Here is a 16,466-nt window from a genome sequence, read left to right on the forward strand (position 1 = left end):
TTTGTTGGCAATCTGTATATCTTCTTTGGAGAAATGTCTATTTACATCTTCTGCCCATTTTTGGATTGGGTTGTTTGCTGTTTTGATATTGAGCTGCATGAGCTGCTTGTAAATTTTGGAGATTAATCCTTTGTCAGTTGCTTCATTTGCAAATATTTTCTCCCATTCTGAGGGTTGTCTTTTCGTCTTGTTTTCCTTCCAAGCAATATACTTAAATACACTTTAAAAGGAGTCTGATATTATCTGTGAAACCCCCAAAGAAAAAGTAAATCAAATAAGTTGGTTTTTTAAGTGAGTCTATTTCTGCCAGAAAAGAAAGCTCTACCCTGATTGTTTTAAGTCCCAGTTTGTGTAGAAGCATCTCTCAGTACAGGGTTGGTAATATCCTTTGACTTAAAAATCACTGCTTTTGCTTATAAGTGACCTTTTTACTCTTACCAGCATAGCCTAGTTGTCAAGAATGTGGATGTTGCTGCCCAGGTGCCTGGGTTCAAACCCCAGCTCTGCCATCTACTACCTGGTTGACTTTAGGCCAGTAACTTAACCCTGTTACATTTCAGTTTCTGTGTCTGTAATCTCAGAATAATGATAACTACTTCATAGAGATGGCACGTGGTGAGCACTCAATAAATGTAAGTTATTATCACATGGCTGCTGTGTGAAAGCAAGTCTTAGACTGTGTATATTCCAAATCAGCTAATGAGATTGGTCACCGATAACTAAATTAGCTTTTTCATAGTGAATATTGATCATTAATTAGGATGGCTTTAATGAAAACACATTTCAGACCTAAAGGGAGAGCCTTTTAATCACAGATTTAGGCCGTAAAAAACTAGATTACGAGTGCTTCTTTTTACCAGTTTTAAAATTCAGAAGGAAATCCCTTTCTAGCCATGGGTTATTGTGTGCATGTCAGCCAAGCAACTCCCTTTTGATCAAATAGTTCTTTCTCTCTACATAATTCAATGCTGTTTGAAATAATTTTGGATTTTTTTACTAGGCGGTGGCAGTATTTGTAAATACTTCCTTACATGTGTGAGATGTTAGAAAGTCACATGATAAAATGGATCACAAAGTAAAATTGCAGCATCTTTATCCACTCTAATGAATTCAATATAATAAAAGTATATCGTGGTGCTGGGAATTTAGTGGCAAGCAAAACTGCTGACGGGGCTGGCAGGCTCCTGGGGGAGATAAGCCGATACAAATAATTGTGCTGGTCCTTGTCTAACTGGGCAGTGACATAGGCCAGGAGGGAAATTCAAGGTGCTAGGATGCCATGTATTGGATGCATGTCCTGGTAAAGGGCCTCTGGGAAGCTTCCCTGAGCTGGAGCCGTAGGAGCCACAATCTGAAGAATGAATGGAATTAACAAAGGAGAGTGGGACTGGAGAAAGAATTTTAGACACAGGGAACCGCTTGGCCAAAGGCACCGAGGTGGCAGAAAGGAGCAAGGTAGTTTAGAGTAGTGGGAGAAGGCCACTGCGTTTGGCCAGCTGGGAGTGAAGGGGAGCGAGTCACAAGTGTCAGCAGTGATCAAAGGCTGGCTCTGCTCAACCAGGCTGGGAGCGGGTCTGGGACTGCTTCTGCCAGGACTTGGGGCCCTGTTCAAGATTTAGGCCATTACAACCCTCAGCCTCGCTCTCAGCCTTCCTGTTTAGTCTCCCTTAACCTCCAGTGACTCCAGCCTGTGTACTTTTTACTCCAGGCCTTTGCATATCCTGCTGTTTGCTTGGGAAACCCATCCTTCCCTCTTATGCCAACTTACCCCATCTGCCTGAAAAACTCCTTTGAGAAGCTTTACTCTTACTGTCGTAGTTTGCTTTTACTGCTTTTTACATGTACCTATGATCATATGGCATCGTAAGATTCCATTCATGACGATATCCCTAATTAGGGTAGAAATTATCAGGATTTTCTGTCTTTTCATGCTTAGTGCCTAGCTGGTCACATAAGTTGTCACATAGTGGGCACTTAATATCGGCTGAAATAATGAATGCATGCGGTCTTAATAAAATTTCTTCAAGAGACTAAATTCATGGAACTTATCCTGGCTTACCTTGCAAAAAAAAGTTTGACCTGCTAACATTAAAAAAAAAAAAGGAGTGATATCTATTTTATGCAAGGCTGTGATATATAGTGTTGTTCATTAATGGTACTGGAATGGAGAAAGGGTCCAGAATAATAAATATTATATTTAGAATTATAGATAAGCTTATAGATAAGTCTTATAAGTGTTAGAATTATAGATAAGAAAGTCCAGTATAATAAATGTTGTCTTAGAATTACAGATAAGAATGATTGTATGTATACCCATACTGTTATTTATATTTAAAACTGCCTTGCAAGATTTTCTAGGTTCCACATGACATGTCTGAGTAATTGACTAAAATGGGGGCGAGCTAGAAAGAGAACAGGCAGTAATTTATTACCTTATCCGTTTAATCTACAGATGACCAGGAAATCAATGGGAAAAGCAGTTTCCTCTCCACATACCTTAAGGAAAAGCCATTAGGTTGATGTTACTGTTGTCATCCATTTGGAAACAAGAAACCCAATTCTCAGATCATTGCAGCTAGGCCAGTGCTACTTTCCGAGGACACAGAAAATATGGATAACAGCTGCTTAAGACTTATGCCATGATAAAGTATCCTTATCGTATTGATGTTGATGCCTTATTTATTATTAAGGAAAGCATTTTCCTTAGAGGGAAAACTAGAGTTGGATTCAAATGAGTCTTAAAAATATTGGCCTTTCCCTCAAATCACTTGAATTTTATTTTGTCATCAACTCCGTGCACCCATGTTAAATATAAGATGCTCTCTTTTCCATTAAAAGCAGCAACAGATGATTTTTGAAGGATGGGTTGCCTCTTAGTTCTTTATTCCTACAGAATCTCAACATGTGTTCAGAATTTTTGGAGAAGTTGGAAGGAAATTAAAGTTGTGTCCTTCCTCGGTTCTGGATCCTTCAGATCCTAGTGCATGGAATTTATAGATGCCGATGAAAGTAAATGTGCTTTTACCCCGTCTGTAGGTCAGACTCCGTGTCAAGAAGGAGATCAAAGATGCCTCTACAGTTCCTGCCTTGATTCATGTGGTGGTAGCTCTCTTTGTGATCCCAGCAACAGTCTGAATAACTGTAGTAAGTACAGTTGCTGCTGACAAATGCAATCACCACGTCAGGCTATGCATTCAGTTTTATCCTTTTGCATTGACATTAAAATGCTCGAGTGTGGAATCCCTCCAAAATATATATGTATATATATATTTCTCTTTTTTTTTAAAGGTTGCATGTGGTAGCAGAAAAGAAGCAAAATGGTCTAATTAACTTAAATCATAAACAAATGTGTCATCATGAATGGGCTATAAATCCATTGCTTAATGTCATTGCCGTGACTTTCCACTCAACGTCAGCTCCTATATGTTATTTTCTTTGCTCCACCTGCAGGCAAATGCTATCTTTCTTCCTTTTTAAAGCCCAGCCTCAAAAATGGAAACTTTATCCAAGAAGTAAATATGAAGTTCATCTAAATAGCCACATAAAACTTTGGCGGTCTGTTCTTGTAATAAAATGTATTCTCACCCTTCCAGGAACTTCGCTGACCTATAATGACCTCGCTCCAAATGGTGTAGACAGGAGGCTGTATCCAAACTGCCTTCAGGAGGAGGAATGATTAGGGGAAGATTGAATGGGCAGGGGGTAGCAGAGAGACTCTCTCGGGAAATTTTAAATGAATTGGAAGGCCCCCAAAGACTGATTTCTAGTAATGGTTGCTTACTTCTGGGCTCTGCTTTCACATTCTACTCCCTTCTTTCACTTTTTAGAATTAATTTTTGGCTTCCCTGTCATCTTGGGCTTGAGATTTAGAAGCAGGTCTGTCAGCTTTCAGTTGACAAGATGGTATGACTTATTAGCACAGATCCCAGCAGTGAAGGCCCCTGGAGGCCGGGAGGTTGAAAGGCTGAAGGGTTTGGGTCCCTGGATTTGCTCAAGTTTTCAGATCTTAATTCTACTCTGTGACCTTTCTGGATCAATGTAGAGCTTATGGGTGGCGGATAGCCCGTACCCCTTAGGGGATATCAAGGGGTGAAAACAGTGGGCTGGATAGGGGTGTGAGGGCAACAGCCAATTAATAACCCAGACTAACAAGATTTTTTGTTTAATGTCACAAGCACTTAATAACTGTTTGGCCGAAAGCACAATACCCAGCCCTCCTCCATTTCCCATAGGAGAGAACAGTGCAGATAGATATCAGTCTGACCACTAAGACGCACTACCATTTTATTTACTCTAAAATGATTAAATATATGTCTATGTATGTGTATATATGTCTATACATATGATTTGACTTTGCTCATCTCCCAGTCTGCCCTGGAACTCTTTCAGAATCATTTTTTTACTTCACCTTGAACTTGGGCTGCAGAAGTTTGGACAGTGACAGTATTGTCTCAGACACATGTATTTTATTAAAGTTTTGGGGGTTGTCTGACATGTAATGGCACTTACTGTTAGATTTAAAAAAGGTGAGAGAGCAATGTTAGCCTGTGTCAAATTTAGGCAGGGAGTAACCAAATATATGTTATCCTATGTTCTCTATACTTGAAATATTTCAAGATTAAAAATAGAAATATGTTATCACCTGTCCAAAAAAAAAAGGAACTTGTAGGAAGGGCACTAGATAACTCAGCTGGTATGTATGTTGACTTAAAAAAAAAGCACAACGTGAGAGTTGCGAGTTAAGTTTTATTGGGCAAAATGAGGGCTGCAGGCCGGGAGACAGCATTTCAGATAACTCTGAAAAAACAGGTGGTCAGGAACGTCAAAAGATTATTATTAATCAAAGAATACCAGATATCTCAAGTTAAGGAATTTAGCGCTTTTCTATGTATGGGAAGATGCAAGAGTCTTGGCTCCCTGAAATAACTCCTTCGATATGCACCTCAGCTCTCCGGGCCAGTATCCAGCGCTCACATCCTGAGTTTCCTCAGGGCTCACCGCAGGGAGTGGTTATTAAAAATAATTGTTGGAGAAAAAAGTGCATGAGTAAACATTTAGAACTAAAGGTTGATGGAGTACTGTGGGAAACTTGGTGGGGGGGGGGCTGTCCCTGAGGCATGACAGTCATACCCGGCTTCATACAGCCATGGCGATCATGGGCTCAGGGAGGTGGGGAGAGACCCATGCCCAGGAGCTGCTGTCTCTGCTAGGCACATAAGCAGTGTATATGCCTAACTTCCAGCTGAGAGTAAAGATGTTATTCCTTATTCTTCAAAGAGCTTCAGGACGGCGTGTGTCTACTTGGTTCTCTGTAAATATGGACAAGTATCATCTCCTCTCAGAAAACTCTTCATGCACTTGAAAATGTGATTAATTGTTTAAAGATCTTTGACAGTGTCAGAGACTACTGTTATTTAGATTCTGGAGCACAACTGAGCAGGCACTCTCTTTCTCTGGCTCCCTGCCGGTGGGGAATATGAGTTTGGAGAATGTGGAGATTCCTTCCGGTGGAGTCAGCCTCTCACTGGCGTTGCTGGGAGGCTAGTCCTTAAAGATAATGGTTCTTGCCACCCCATAAAATATTATAATAACGTTCCAGTGGTCCCTGAAGATATACTGGGTGGGACCCCGGCATCAGTATTTTAAAGATTCCCCAGGTGACCCCAGTGTGCAGCAAAAGTTGAGAATAATTGCTCTGTGGCCTGACGAGGCTGCTGGGATTAGTGACATCCTGAAATTGGGTGTGAACAAAAGTCTTCGTGGTTTTCATATTTTTCAGTGGTTAAGGTCCATGGTTTATCTCAGATTAGCAGAAGTGCCTACAATTTAAAAAAGCCTAAAGAACATATCTCAGGTGATATTGTGTAAGGAGAGGCTTAAAAGTATCACAGTATCACCACATCCACTCCAGCCCAGAATCTTTAACGTGTTTGCACCCTGCTGGGAGGCAAAATACGGACATGTCCTTGCCTTAGGGGGTCGGAGCAGGAATGTTATTTCCCATCAGTCTTGTCTTAATCCATCACCTGTACCTTGTGGAGTGCAATCCAGACATCTGGGGGAACCTGGCGGAGAGAGCAGCTCCTGGGCATGTGTCTCTCCCCACCTCCCTGAGCCCATGATCGCCATGGCTGTATGAAGCCGGGTATGACCGTCATGCCTCAGGGACCCTCCCAGGTTTCCCACAGTGTTCCATCAACCTTTAGTTCTACGTGTTTACTTGTGCACATTTTTCTTCCAACACTATTTTTAATAACAGGGAAGGAGTGGGGACGAGTGACTAGCCCAGTGCCTGACAATCAGAAGAGGGGGTGTTCAAATGTTTGCTGAATATATATGGAGAGAAGCTGGCAAGAACACCTGTGATGAAAGAGGAAGCTGATGAGACGGTGAGACGCTAGGGAAACTGTCTGAGTGTATTTGAAGAACATAAAAGGAAAACCAAAGTCGTATATACGAGTGGGAAGATGGCAGTATGATCCCCACCCCCCACCGAAAAGTTATATCCAGGAAGAAATGAACAGCTTTGTTCTTCAAATAATTTCCCAGCGGTCTGTCAATTTCCTGCCCTCTCCTTGCAATCTCTAGGTAGAAGGAACAGATAGTATCGGGGTGTGGTCAAAAAGCCATATGCTGTAATGATTAAGGACTTCAGTTCTCAGGAGCAAATAGTCGATGAGAGGAACAATCTCTTTCTAAAAGCATTCCCGACTAGTAAGTGGAAGATAAATGATTGAATTAGAATATCACCATTTGGTAACCAGGTGAATTAACAGGGCAAGGCACTGAGCATATGGACATACAGCTGTAGACATCACAGAAAGAAATCCGACGGATGTGTCTTCTGATGAAAGAACACCGCAGCACCTAGAGTCTTGCCAAAGGGATGAAGCCTAATCAGCCCCCTGGCTTCAGCTGCCAGTGTTCAGGAGACAAGGGGGACAGGGGAACATGTTTAACCTCCCCAGGAGTGTGCAATCAGCAAAATCCGAACTCTGGCACACTCTACAGGTCAAGTCCCCGGATTCTTCAATAGTTAAACATTAAAGAAAAATAAAGAGATGGAGAGGAGGAGGAACATCGATAGTATAAGAGACTTAAATTTGGTTTTCAAAAATGGGTAGCCAAACTGTAGTCTGTAGGATGTGGTGCACACTTATGTAATGAAGCTATGAAGAAGAGCAAGGAAGTGATGACTCTGAAACTCAGCATTTACTTTGTGGGGGAAGGAGAAGGTCGACATAAGACAGGGGATATGGAAGGGTACGTGGGGTGTCTGGCAGAGTTCAGTTGATTGACCTGGGTAGTAGTTACAAGGGCGTTCGCCTTATAATAGCTCTTCATATTCTAAAAAATAAATAATAATAAAGAGAGATTTAAAGTTTTGACGCGAAGATGAATCTCGGTTATATATGCCAATGGATGTTGGAAATGACATTTTCTCATGTAAACAACCATCAATCTAATACATGATTTCCTTTGGCTTCAGGTATTGCATCATGATAAAGATGTAACATCGTTTAGTTAAGAGTCCTTTCTTTAGATTGAATTTATCAAATATTGTTTCAGACTTTGAAAGGTGGGCTGTCATTGAGACTCCATCAGGATCTTTTTTTCTACAGATATTTATTAAACCTCATCTATCCTCAGGACGCCATGCCAGGCACTGCCTCAAGCTCACACTGAATTATACAGCCCTGCAACAGCTAAACGTCCTCACGTTTGTGACGTGATCGCCCTCTAGTGGCGAGTGTCAATCAGGCTTGTCAGTGAGTCTACTGCTTAAGATATGTTTATTGATACCATAAATCATAGAATTTGAGGTTGCCAGATACTTGAGAGTTTATCTTGCTTAGCACTTTGTGAAGAATGCCTTTATGAAGGAAACAAAACAACCTCACAGCATTCACTAAAGATCTCAGAATAATATACGATCATAACTTAATCCTTTCATCTCCCTTGACTCTGAGACACCTAAAGCCTATATCTTATCCTAAATCAAAATCAATACATCCCACATATCAAAAGAGAGAAAAGTTATGCATGTGATATGCCTATTAATCATCTCAAGGAAACAAACTGATAAAAAGTTAAAACTTGATAGTGTAGTTGAGGAAGAGAGAAAAAGAAAAGACATCTACAGGGAAAAAAAAGACTGCATCAAAATATGTGCGAATGATCCCATTTTTGTAAAATTTTAAGTATATTAAAGAAATTAAGAAAAATATAGAGTTTGAGCTGCTTCTACTGATTTGTAAGATGGTCATGGCAGGTAATCAAGCAACAAAAGCAAGCTGAAGAGGAAACCCATCTTTTGGCATTGAGGGAAGTTAAGAGAGAGGGAGGTGGGGAGATGAAGAGCTTTTCCTATATGCTTCTTTGTATTGTTTTCATTGTTATAAGGAATATGCATTTTTTGAGTGTAATCTGAACTCAAAACATTTCAGAGTTTCTCCTCTTTCACAAATCATCAAAGTGGTTAGCTGAACAAACCCCATACCTCCTCTGTCTCTTTTTCTTCTCTCCACCCTGTAATAATCCTCAGGATTATGCCAGCTTTAGAGTGTTACTTCTTCCTCAATAAACTGGGAGTCTTGTATACTTGGTCCGTGAGATTTTTCAGTCTGGCCAGTATCAGGCTCCTTATCAGCATAATCTCTGCAAAGCCCTCAGACTCTTTAAATTAAGAAATAGTCCCAGAGCTGTATTAATATTTCACTGCAGTCCTTATTGCTAATCTGTTTTCCTGCATACCATTTCCTAGTCAAATAATTAAATTTAATTTGAATAATTACTCTTAATAAGGCATGAAATCTCCGGTGGACCTGACCTGATTCTACCAAGACACTCCTTTGATTTCCTCTCTCCTCTGGGAATGAAGCACGTCCACTGCAGACAGAGAGGGGACAGAGAGCCTTTCCACCGCATTCCCCCAAACCTGCCCAAACCCCGCTTATCCTGGGAAGGCTTCCCAAGCTGCTCCTATCCACCCTGTCTCTCCAGGCTCTAGCATTTTGTTCAGTCCCACTAGCCTAGCCTGTTCATGTTATACCACAGCTACCTGCATGTGTCTTTCTTCTTCTGGAGACTTAGAGTGCTTCAATGGCAGGGACTCTATTTTTCATTATTTTTACATTTTAAAGTGCCTAGGATAGTTTCTGATGCCTCCCCCCTCTTTTCCTTCCTTAATTCTCACACTATGCTTGGTGCAGACTTTGAAATCAAGAAATAAGTTCTCCAGAGAACTATATTCAATATCTTGTAATGAACTATAATGGGAAAGAATCTGAAAAAGAATTAATTTTATATATATACGTGTGTGTGTTTATGAATCACTTTGCTGTACACCAAAAACTGACACAACATTGTAAATCAACTATACTTCAATTAAAAAAAAGAAATGAGGTCTCATTTCACAAAACTCTCAAATTGTATGGGGAAGGCAAGTAAGTAAACAATAGAGCAAAGGGCAATGGGTGCATGGCATGCACACCCTGGAGGTGCTCTGGAGCTCAGTGGAGACTCCTACTAGGAGTGGAAGGGGAAGAGTGGTTGGCCAGAAAGCCTTCCTGGAAGAGGGGTTTGTGCTGAGTGCTGCAGAACAAGGAGAAATTAGCTTAGTGGGGAGGATGGGGAAGGATTATTCCAATCAGCAGTTGCCCTATGTACCTGGCAGCTAGAACCATGATTGCATTTGAGGGGTGATTACAAGTGTGTGAGGGAAAGAAGGGGATAAAAGCTAACAGGACCCACAAAGGATGCATGCAATTCTTAAAATGTCTGGTGTCGCCAAGGAAATATTGCTGGCGAGATAGTCATGGGTGATGAGGCTGGAAAGTTAGGCTGTGATTTGGAGTGTGAAATAGCCTTGGACGCCAAGCTAAAGGGTTAGGGGTTATCTCATTGGCAATGGATATCTAATGGATCTCAGCCTCCTCTTGCCCTGAAATTGTATAGCCTTATACACTGATCAACAATAAAACGTATAGAAAAAAGTCATCTAATTGCCTATTTAGCCAAATTCATTGATTTTTTAAAATGGCTATGAAGGTGGTGGGAAATACACTAGTTTAGAAGTAATGGATAAATCAGAAGACAAAGTGAGTAAAAGGAGTCAGATAAGTGGATCCGAGGGAAAAAAAATGAGAAAGACTTTCTGAAACATGCATTCTGGATGGTGTGCTAGCAGCTCCATATACAGAAATGAATCTTGGTTTGTCAAGACCCTTCACTGACCACACTATTTACCTTTTGATGGCAATCTCATATACTACTTACATCTAGTCTTAGCTACTTCCAAGAAAGAGGGTAAGATAGACATTAATTTTGTAAGTTTTTAAGAAATTGTTTTACATGTGAGATTTAAAAATATATAATATGTATCTGTATGTGTGTTTTTTTGTTAGGTCAGTGTGAACCAATTACGTTGGAACTCTGCATGAATTTGCCCTACAACCATACAAATTATCCAAATTACCTCGGCCACAGGACTCAAAAGGAAGCATCCATCAGCTGGGAGTCTTCTCTTTTCCCTGCACTTGTTCAAACCAACTGTTACAAATACCTCATGTTCTTTGCTTGTACCATCTTGGTACCAAAGTGTGACAAGAATACAAGCCAGCGTATCCCCCCTTGCAGGTAATTATCCCCCAGGCATCCTCATTTTCCCTCAAGGAGAACCAAGGGAATGAAGACATGGTTTAAGTTTAGACAAAGTACATACTTTGCCAACAAGTCCTGTATTTAACAAATTACCTGTTTAAAAAGTAAAGAAGTAGGAATTCTAAAATGAATATCTGAGTAAGAATTCATCAGTGAAATACCAAACAAGAGAGAGATGAACTGCCTTTGATAATAATTCATGGACTTTAATCAAATAAAATCACAAGTGTTTCATTTTGTTGGATCAAGAAGCGGTTTTTAAAATGTGAGTCAGCAGAAGGGGTGTGTCTGCCTGTTTCTCTGGCAGTGTTGATGTATTTTAAATGCTGCCTTCTGATAGCATCAAAAGTTAGGAGACATTACACAAAGAGTGGGCTGAAGGGAGTCATCACACCAAACTCACAGGATGGACGGGGGATGGACATTGCTGTTTTTCTACCTGGTTAGATGAAATACAGGACGGTATTTCAAGAGTGTGGCTTGAACTTAGGATATGAGTGATGCCCTACGGGTTAAGATTATTACTCTGGTGTCCACCTCCCGATTCAAATCCTGGCTCTTCTGTAGCTGCTTGTAGCCTGAGACAGGTTCCTCAGTCTCTCCCAGCCTCAGTTTCTTTACCTGTACGATCAGGATAGTGGTGATGGTTGTGTTGGGTTGTTGTGAGATTAGATGAATGTACATAAATGTAAAGTGCTGCCCATTGATTGTAAGCCCAGAATAAACAAAGCTCTGATGTTAGGACAGGAGCGCAACTAACTGCTTTGTGGCAGTTTGGTCCCTCTTCTATGCTGTGTGTTCAGGGTTATAGTCAGAGAATGTGCACCTACAAGGTGGCTGTCACAGAGGTGAGGGCTGCTTTTCTCAGGGCTGTTTTCCATCAAGGGGTGAATACACAGATGTGCCTGCCTAAATGTGAGTGGTAACTATGGAAACCATATGTTGGGATCAGAAGTCACTCAGAGCTTTGAGAAAAAGCAAGAATATCAATACAGTGGACAGATGGGAAAACAGTAAATTATATGCCAAATATCAAATGGATGACAAGGTAGGGCCATCTATAGAGTTGGGACAGGAAGCAATATAATTTAAAAATGATTTGGGGGAGCTAAACAAATTATACAGATAGAGTAAACTGTAATGTTGGCTGTGCAAACATAATTCTGAAAATTTCTATTAAATGCCTTTTAAAGTATCACTAATAAAACGTCTACCAGTTTTATGTTAACAAGTTATTTATAAATCTTATTCTACTTTTCCTAAGCAAGGTCGATGATAGTGAATAATTACTTTCAATAGTACTTAACAAATTCTTGTATTTGACTTTCTTTTCATATGTGTATAAGAATTTCCCTATTGCAGTGTTCTCTGGAACAAATTTATATCCACATATGATTGATAATTTTAGGACTTAGTTTTCATATTAAAATGCCTAAGATAAGACTGATCCTGAAATACGATTCAATAAACATTTTTGAATAAATGTTTAGAATAAACATTTTGAATGAAGTGTTGAACTTCTAGACACTTTAGTTTTGTTTCATAGCTTTACACATACACGTACATCTTTCATTTTCAGTGGCTATCAAAGTGAGTTTTACATTCTGATATTTGTGAGAAAAATTTTGCGATTATGACAAGAATAATATACTGATATGCTCATGGGGTAACACATAATTCCTTTTGCCAAGCTCGGTTATTGATCTTAAAAGTCAGGGTTTTTGTTTTTTGTGTTTTTTTTTGCGGTACACGGGCCTCTCACTGCTGTGGCCTCTCCCGTTGCGGAGCACAGGCTCCGGACGCGCAGGCTCAGCGGCCATGGCTCACGGGCCCAGCCGCTCCGCGGCACGTGGGATCCTCCCGGACCGGGGCACGAACCCGCATCCCCCGCATCGGCAGGCGGACTCTCAACCACTGCGCCACCAGGGAAGCCCTAAAATTCAGTTTTTAAGCTGTGAGTTGGAAAAAGGAATCTAACATTCTTGAGCCCTTACAATGTGCTGAATACTTTAGGGTAGTTCTCATCCTCAGAATAACCTTTTAGGACTGCTGTCTCTATGGCTGAGCATCGCACAGATTATGATGAGAACAGGTGTGCCATGGAGTTGTAGTGCCACATATTGTATTTCCATTTTATAGGGAAAAAAAGTGGTAGAGTCAGGCACTACCTGACTTCCATCTAAATTAGGTATCGTTTGGTTAATTTAAAATAGCAGCAGCAATTGAGTTATATACATTTTTATACTAATCTGCAACAAAACTATTCAGTCCAACAGAGAGTTATTAAACACTGTTGAGCCTCCCATTTTTGCAAGCCTAATATGGGAATGCCATGGCTTTGTCTTTGCCCCAAATTCCTAGGCTAAACCAGCATCAAGTTATGCTTTATCTTAACTTAAATCTAGAGAGACTTAAATCTAGACAGAGCCTTTTCTGAAACGTCTCCATTCAATTGCTAACCATTCCTTACCTGTTGAAATTAACTTAGTGGTTTAAAGTTTGAAACTTTTAAGAAATGAGAATGTATTTAAAGGGAAATAAAAAGTTTGCCTAGGAGCTTAACTTTCATTATGTCTACTTAAAAAAAAAATTCGTAACTAATTTCTTGGTAATATATTGAGGCAAACTGTTTGTTTCTTTCCCCGTAGGAAGTAAAGCCATCTTCTTTGAGACATGCTGATACCTCAATTTTAAAATATTCTGGTACAAATGAGATAATACACATAAAAGCACCTAGTACAATGCTTAGTATGTCTTTTCTTTAACAAAGACTGACAAACTTCATTTTTACCAACTTGAGCTCAACACAGATGGGTTTGGTGTAAGCTGAAGTAATAATGCCTTAGGTAAGCCAGGTTGGCACAGGACATCACAGGGCACCACAGGGGGCTGAGGCTGAGGGTGTTGTATAGATTCCATGACCTTTGGTGGCAGACTGTCCAAGTGATTTTGGGGGCTTCCCTGCTTAAAACAAAAAGCACTGGAGTGTGTCTGCCTGAAAGACAGAAGAGAAAATGAGAAAGGCAAACTGGAGGAGGGAATCCGTGTTCTGGGAACATCTCTATTTCCATTTCTGCAGTGGAGTTTCTTTTGGTGAACGTATGTATCTGGAATGTATCCCCCTTGTAGCGATATTACTCAATTTGGTTTCCCAAATATCTATTATGTATATATGCATTCATATATATACATTGCTACGCACACACACTGCGTACACACACCACATATACACGCCAACCCATAGCCATACAGAATTAAAACCCTACATAGAGGCCTAACATCAGGTGTAGCTGTTTCTGCTTGTAATATTTTGTCTTTCTCGCTCTTTTAGAGCTCTGTGTGAGCATTCCAAAGAACGCTGTGAGTCTGTTCTTGGGATTGTGGGCCTACAGTGGCCAGAAGACACAGATTGCAATCAATTTCCAGAGGAAAATTCAGACAGTCAAACCTGTCTAATGCCTGATGACAATGTGGAAGGTTAATTTTTAAATTAATTACAATGGGGTATCTAACATGGATGAATACATCAGCTACTTTTAGAAGTTTCTCTGTTGTTATTGTTTGTATTTAGTTACCAGTAGAAAGGCTGCATAGGTGGTGAATCTATAAACTTGATTACATTGGAGAATTTGATACCCATCTGTCAGACATTGTCTTCATTTAAAAAATAAATTGCAGAGATGACTTTAATATTCTAGGTGTTTATTTTAAACACACTTAACTCACAGAGTCCATTATATATGGATGCTGCTTTTATACTAGGGGCCCTGTAGGTAATGGTGAAGATCAAGCCTTGGTTCCTTCAAGTGCAAAGCATTCAGAGACCTTGGCAATGTAGGATAATCAAGTAGAGAAATGGAATCAAGGACCTGCCCACTAGGTGGAAAGATTAGGATGGGAAACAATATGACACATTAAAGGAAAGCCAGCTGGGTAGTTAGAAGCATTGACTTCATAGGACATTTCAGGCTCCAGCAATTGTTAGGCTGTCTATTCGGAAAGAGAGTTAATTGCTGGGGAGCATAAAGACACAAAACAGCTGATCTGAAGAGATGATGCCAAGGATGAAGGAAAAAGATGCTGATAGGCAGACAGAAGAAAGCCAAGTAAACTTTGGCCATTTCAGCTTTGTGAAGGACCATCCTTATGTTCAGTGATAACTTCTCCACAGCATCCCACATGTAAATGGATAAATTAGCTGATGGTTCTGGGTTTTCTGTCTGTTGACAGTAATATGGCCCACTGCTTTTAACAGAATGCTCACCTAGTCACTTCAAGTGCAGCTCAGGACGGTGTGTTCTGGCTTCCAGAAGATGTGATGGCCAGGCTGACTGTGATGATGATAGTGATGAAGAAAACTGTGGTATGTATGTGAGATAGCACTTTTCTTGAATGTACACTAATAACTGGTTAGGATAAGGGATTGTGTTAAAATATGTCAATCGTTTACTGATAGTTGTAAATAGTGACTAGGATTGAATGCTAAGGCATTTACTTCTTAAATTATCAAATGGCAAAACATGAATTATAAGTGTTTTTCCTGTTAATTCCATTGATTTTCCCTAAATTACACTTCTGTTTATAACCTTGATGACATATGTGCAAACTCTTAGTAAAAGAAGAAGGCTCTTCACAAATGTAAGAGATTATTTTTATTGAGAGATTCTAAAGCAGTTGTCATCTGTTTTAAGGTCAGAATAATAGTGTCCTTGCCTATAATTCCCATAGTATTAAATAGGCATCTAGATACACAAAGACAGAGTGCAGGCTCTAACATTCAAATTTAATTGGGATTTATCTTCATGCCCTCTCTGATTTTTGTCTCTGTCAGCAAAGGATAAAACTCTTCCTGACATTTCTGCCTTTGAACTCCAAAATCACCAATGGAAAGGCCAGAAATGCCAATGGCAATTTAAGTGGAGCTAATTCCCATTTTATTTCCCTGCAAACCTTTGTGCTTGTAACCTCAAAATGTGTCAGGGAATAGAAAACAGACAGTGCTCTTTACTAAGCAATATTTTAGAGTAAAGCAAAATGATTGAAGGGCTACCCAGAGAATAGTTTGGTTATGATTATTTAGCTTGTTCTGCTTAAAAAACCTGACACTTTTTGCCATTGAAGGCACATGAGGCAATGCATCTTTTTTTTTTAACATCTTTATTGGAGTATAATTGCTTTACAATGGTGTGTTAGTTTCTGCTTTATAACAAAGTGAATCAGTTATACATATACATATGTTCCTATATCTCTTCCCTCTTGCATCTCCCTCCCTTCCACCCTCCCTGTCCCACCCCTGTAGGTGGTCACAGAGCACCGAGCTGATCTCCTTGTGGTATGCGGCTGCTTCCCACTAGCTATCTATTTTACATTCGATAGTGCATATATGTCCATGCCACTCTCTCGCTTCGTCACAGCTTACCCTTCCCCCTCCCCATATCCTCAAGCCCATGCTCTAGTAGGTCTGTGTTTTATTCCCGTCCTACCCCTAGGCTCTTCATGACATTTTTTTTCTTAGATTCCATATATATGTGTTAGCATACGGTATTTGTTTTTCTCCTTCTGACTTACTTCACTCTGTATGACAGACTCCAGGTCCATCCACCTCACTACAAATAACTCAGTTTCATTTCTTTTTATGGCTGAGTAATATTCCATTGTATATATGTGCCACATCTTCTTTATCCATTCATCCGATGATGGACACTTAGGTTGCTTCCATGTCCTGGCTATCGTAAATAGACCTGCAATGAACATTTTGGTACATGACTCTTTTTGAATTATGGTTTTCTCAGGGTATATGCCCA

General features: G+C 40.1%; 1 protein-coding gene across 1 annotated transcript in view; it reads left to right on the forward strand.

Annotated features, from left to right (window-relative positions):
- CORIN (corin, serine peptidase) overlaps window positions 1-16,466 on the forward strand; it is a 229,776-nt gene that overhangs the window by 147,578 nt on the left and 65,732 nt on the right. Inside the window, exons 9-12 of the mRNA XM_024131999.2 lie at window positions 3,037-3,144; window positions 10,407-10,638; window positions 13,994-14,139; window positions 14,918-15,025. Of these exons, the coding sequence (XP_023987767.1) occupies window positions 3,037-3,144; window positions 10,407-10,638; window positions 13,994-14,139; window positions 14,918-15,025 (594 nt within the window). The remainder of the gene's footprint in view (window positions 1-3,036; window positions 3,145-10,406; window positions 10,639-13,993; window positions 14,140-14,917; window positions 15,026-16,466) is intronic.

This window comes from Physeter macrocephalus, chromosome 7 (genome assembly GCF_002837175.3).
Source record: "Physeter macrocephalus isolate SW-GA chromosome 7, ASM283717v5, whole genome shotgun sequence".
Classification (NCBI taxonomy): Eukaryota; Metazoa; Chordata; class Mammalia; order Artiodactyla; family Physeteridae; genus Physeter; species Physeter macrocephalus.